We start from the raw sequence: 5,391 nt of genomic DNA, 5'->3' as shown, positions 1-5,391 counted from the left end.
CACAAATTTTAAAATGACGATAAACTATTATAGAGCTTTGCATCATGATATTTGTAGGGGCAGGTAATTCTGAGTTACTACTCCATGGGTGGGGAAGGCATCAGTATTAGTCAGAACTGACTTGATGGAAACAGGTTTTGTTCTTTGGTTTGGGGGAGGAAATGAAAACAAGCTCAAGTTTAAAGGTTTGAGCATTTCTATTATATTTTATTTACTCCCTTTTATCATAAAGAAAACAAAAATTCTTACAACTGGACCAATAAACAACATCATGATAAATGGAGAAAAGATTGAACTTGTCAGGAATTTCATTTTACTTGGATCCACAATCAATGCCCATGGAAGCAGCAGTCAACAAATCAGACTATGTACTGCACTGGGAAAATGTGCTGCAAAAGACTTCTTTAAAGTGTTAAAGAGCAAAGATGTCACTTTGAAGACAAAGTGTGCCCGATCTAAGCCATGGTATTTTCAATAGCCTCATATGCATGTAAAAGCTGGACAGTGCATAAGGAAGACTGAAGAAGAATTGATGTACTTGAATTACAGTGTTGGCGAAGAATACTGAAAATATCATGAACAAATCTGTCTTGAAAGGAGCCAGGATGCTCCTTAGAAGCAAAAATGGCCAGACTTCACCTCAGACTTGGTCATGTGGTCAGAAGGGACCAGTCTCTGGAGAAGGGTATTATGCTTGTGAAACTAGAAGGTCAGCAAAAAAGGGGAAGACCCTCAATGAGATGTACTGATTCAGTGGCTGTGACGATGGGCTCAAGCATAGCAAAGACTGTAAAGATGGCACAGGCAATGTTTTGTTCTGTTGTACATAAGGTCACTATGAGTCAGAGCCAACTCTAAGACAGCTAACAACAACATCAAAGCTCTACCCAATATGTCAACAGTACGACTGAGACATATTTTAATGTGTGGACTGGTGAACTAATGTGATGACTTTATTAATAAAATATATAAATAATGAAAATAGCACTTTTTAAGTTCACACTTGCATGACATGTTAAGTACTAATTTTAAGTTAGTGACATTATTTGGCTTTAAATGTCTCAACGGAGTTTAACAATATAAGTGACCTTTAGCTAAATGAATTTTTAAAAGAGAGAGATTAATTCACCTTGTTTATGGTCTTAACAAGGTAAACATGTTTATATTAAATAGTTGTCAAATTGATCAAATGACCATATAAATAACAGCTATCTGCCAACTTATGTATTAAGTGAAACATGCCTATATTTTCTAATGGCTACTTTGTCATTGATAGAACTTTAGATTATGGTTGAATATCTAATGCTATTTAAAGTAGGGACATTGGCTACAAAAACCATTAGCTCTTTCTCAAACCATTTGAAGTTGGCAGCATTCTTTGCAAGAAGGAAAGTGTGACCATGTTACAGTAGAGAGGCACAAATTGAAGCATGGCAGAAGGTACTGCCTTTCAAAATTCAGCACCAGTTTTCAGTCTGCAATAGTCATTAAAGAAAACTATCTTAGAAGCGCAGTTTCCCTTGGATTACTGAATAAATCCAGGTCACACTGATGCCTTCTTTTAGACACAGTTCACCGACTTTAATTATGCTTCATGCTTCCAGGAAAAACCTTGGTAATTACCAGTTAGATTAAGGATTCTGTAGCAAGGAAACTCCCTCTGCTTAATATTGAGGTCTCACATACACTGTTTTAAGATTTTGAATTAGAGGCTCAGTCTTGTTCCATAAAAAAAGTAGGTTGCATCTATATAAGGAAAGTAACTTGATGACATTGTCTGTAATCCAATCATTAAAAATATGTTTGCTGTTGATAATGTTGTTATTTTAAGTGACCCAATCATGGATGCAGCCAGGTATTGGTCATACAATGTTTTTTTAATTATCCTTTTTCTTTCTCCAGATGGCACTGTGTAGAGTGGCATTTTTGGTTCAAATTAACGAATGAGGTCCAAAGGAATTGTGGGAGATGCAAAGAATTATTATTCAAAGTACAAATATACCTATGACCCAAGGCTGTTTAGTTCAATGAACTTAGGTCTACGCTTTATATCAGGAGAGGCTGTAGAGAAGTGTTAAAACCCGGTTTATTCACAGCTCAATCATTTACTGGGTGACACTGTGCATAGTAGTTAACCTTTCTAATGTTTGTTTTTTTTCTTTTTTCTTTTTTTACTGTTGTTTTACAATCTGTGAAATGAAAATACATGTTACACAGGATTATTGTGAGGATTAGATGTTTTATAATGAATGTAGTGAAATGCTATGATTAGTCATACTTTAGCACCTTCTTTAAAGATACTAATGAATTATTAAGTAAATATATATTTTTAGAAAAAAACAAAAGGCAAATCCAATCTTATAGAGTGAATTCTTACTCATGGCAACCCAACATGTTCCAGAGGAGAAGTGACCGCAATAGGGTACTCCTGGCTGGAATCTTTATGGAAGCAGATCACTGGGCTTTCTTCTATGGCAACACTGGGTAGGTTCAACCACCAAACTTTAGGTAAATAGTCAAGTGCAAACTATTTGTGCCACCCAAGGACCTATTTCGGAAGAAAACGGGGGTCCTTATTCCCTAGTAATTCACTTATATTTTGAGTCTATAAGTTTCCTAAAACACTTTTGTAATTATTGTTGTTGTTATGTGCTGTCGAGTCGGACCCGACTCATAGCGACCCCTCCTTGGGTTTCCAAGGCAGTATCACTACGGAAGTAGATTGCCCCATCTTCCTTCCGAGGAGTGGCTGGTGGGTTTGAACCGCCAGCCTTCTGGTGAGCAGTCAAGTGCCTTAGCCACTCTGCTACCAGAGCTCCCTTGTAATTATTACTGTTTTAAAATATCATGATTTCAATAAGGCACATTTAAGAAACCAGCCTCTTGAGTAATTTTAAATGTCTGTTTGACAATTCAAATTTGAAAAAAGTTTAAAGAAGGAATGATGGGAATTGCCATTTGCCACCAGAAGTTGATTATGCAATGTTATCATTCTTTCCCTCATACCAGGAGGTGTAAAGGTGTTGTGGTAGGACCTTTGGCAGAGATCTTCTCCCAGAGCCCTCGTCGTAGGTAATGGACTGTTGTTCCTGCCAAATTAAATGCTCCAGAGTGTTCAATCTTCCAGTCGCTATTAATAGACTGCTTGCCAGCATCTCGGAGAGCTATAAAGAGGTTTAAAAATATTATGAGTATAAATAATGCAGCATTGTTGATCAATATGCAATTCATATATTTTGTTAAAATCATTCCATTCATTTCTAAATGGATGGATCCACACTCTCTGACCTAAAACACAAAGCCTCTCCTTTCAGGTTATGTCCTTATTAATTCCCTCCTCTGTGCCATGGTAAAAGCCACAAACTCTCTTTCTTCTTCTCCTCCTTACGGTTACATAGCCACATTAATCTTTGCCTACTTCCACCTTCTTGGATATGTGATATCTGTATCCCTTATTTATAACCTTAATTATTGTTTGACATTATCATGTTAAGGCTGTGTGAGATTGTGTTCTATGAGCACTGTGATGGCTGACACTACATCTCACATATACTCTGTATCTCTTAAGCCACCCAGAAAAGTGTGCAATAAAAGAATGGTCATTAAATATCATTTTAACTAACAGTTGTATTTTTGTTTTGCTATATTTCAACAAGGAGCTCTGGTAGTGTAGTGCCTAAGGCACTTGACTGCTAACCAGAAGGCTGGTGGTTCAAACCCACCAGCCACTCCTTGGAAGGAAGGTTGGGCAATCAACTTCCATAGTAATACCGCCTTGGAAACCCAAGGAGGGGTTGCTATGAATCAGGTCCGACTCGACGGCACATAACAACAACAACAACATATTTCAACAAATCTTCAGGGCATAATTATAAGGGAATATCCTCTGAAAATCTTTAACAAAAACGTATTTTAAAAAGCCTCTGGGGATGACCAACTTATAATACTTCAAACTGAATCAGTATTTGTGGTAATCAACATTCCTTAAAAAAGAGCACACACATGCACTTTTAAGGCTACACAATGTATTAGCTTTAATAGCATCCACACATGAAGAATCAATGCTCTGGGTATGTGGCATTTCCTTGTTTAGTCTTTTTAATTTAAAAAAAAAAAAATCTTTTTAGAACTTTTGCTTCTAGTCATGCCTGACTAACTGAAACTACATTAGCTCTATGACCATGAACAAATAGAAAGTTGGATCAGGGCACCAGTAGGTTAGTGTCACCCAGTGCAGTAACTTGTGATGTCACTCTCCTCCCTCCCAGTGGACCTCTTCCCATATCAGAGCAGACAGAATCCTTAGTAATGTTTATTATTAATTTTAATCATAGAATAATATGTGATAAATATAACTGTCCATTGTTTACATGGAGTATTTCTTAGATTATATGAATACTAACAACATAATTTTTCTGTAAAATCTTTCTACATTTTATTACATTATTAGTGACTGAGGGGAAGCCTTTTTTTTTTTTTATTTTTCTCCTTTATTTTTTTCCCCCTTTAATTACTACTTAATTCTCAAAAAAAAATTATTGGTGCAGGTTAACAACTATTAATTACCAAAATATTGTACTTAAAACACCAAAACACTTGAGAAAAGCAGGGACTATAAAAACATCAGCAACAGCAAAGACAATAGAGCATGGAGACAAAATCACATGATTAAAAGCATCATTGTAATTGGGTAATAACGGGAATAATGACAGCTCTGACTTGAGTGCAATGAAACAAACAAAAACAAAAACCCCAAACTCACGCCGTTGAGTCGAATGACTCATAGAGACCCCTCCTTGGATTTCGAAGTGGTATCTCTATGGAAGTAGATTGCTCAATCTTCCTTCCAAGGAGTGGCTGGTGGGTTTGAACTGCCAGCCTTCTGGTTAGCAGTCAAATGTCTTAGGCACTATGCTACCAGAGAGCCAATGGAAGGTTCAAAAAGTAAATTAGCATAGAGTTTTAGCTTTGTAGATATATTGATACACGTAAGCTGGGCTTATGAAAAGTATGTTTGTTGTTTAACTATAGGGACATTTGTATTTAAAAAAATAGTAAATTTCTGCTGCAACACTTCATGAAAATTCTATGCATAGTCATTTAGGTGTCATCTTCTCTGACAGTGTTACCTGGTGTGATCCTCATCCCCTACACCCCCCTACTGACACCACTGACACTGGACAACTGTTCTCAGACAGTGGACAACTGATAACAGAGAAATGTGACCTTAAGAGAAAGATATCATGAGCTCTACAATTACCTTGGTTCTGCCTAAAGACATTTACCAGAGTAAATGGCCTGAACAAACAGGAGTTTATTCTTACAATTTGGAGGCTTTAAGTCCAAGTTCAAAGTGCCAGGCTCTAGGGGCTGGGTGAAAGCCCCTCAACC

At 36.8% G+C, this 5,391-nt stretch overlaps 1 protein-coding gene across 1 annotated transcript in view; it reads right to left on the bottom strand.

Moving 5' to 3' along the window:
• ADAMTS19 (ADAM metallopeptidase with thrombospondin type 1 motif 19) overlaps window positions 1-5,391 on the bottom strand; it is a 511,689-nt gene that overhangs the window by 109,438 nt on the left and 396,860 nt on the right. Inside the window, exon 17 of the mRNA XM_007947461.2 lies at window positions 3,007-3,164. Coding sequence (XP_007945652.1) covers window positions 3,007-3,164 — 158 coding nt within the window. The remainder of the gene's footprint in view (window positions 1-3,006; window positions 3,165-5,391) is intronic.

This window comes from Orycteropus afer, unplaced genomic scaffold, assembly GCF_000298275.1.
Source record: "Orycteropus afer afer isolate SDZICR_OR568_19922 unplaced genomic scaffold, OryAfe1.0 scaffold00185, whole genome shotgun sequence".
Lineage (NCBI taxonomy): Eukaryota > Metazoa > Chordata > Mammalia > Tubulidentata > Orycteropodidae > Orycteropus > Orycteropus afer.
Note: the sequence above shows the minus strand (reverse complement) of the source record. Positions and strands in the feature narration are given on the sequence as shown.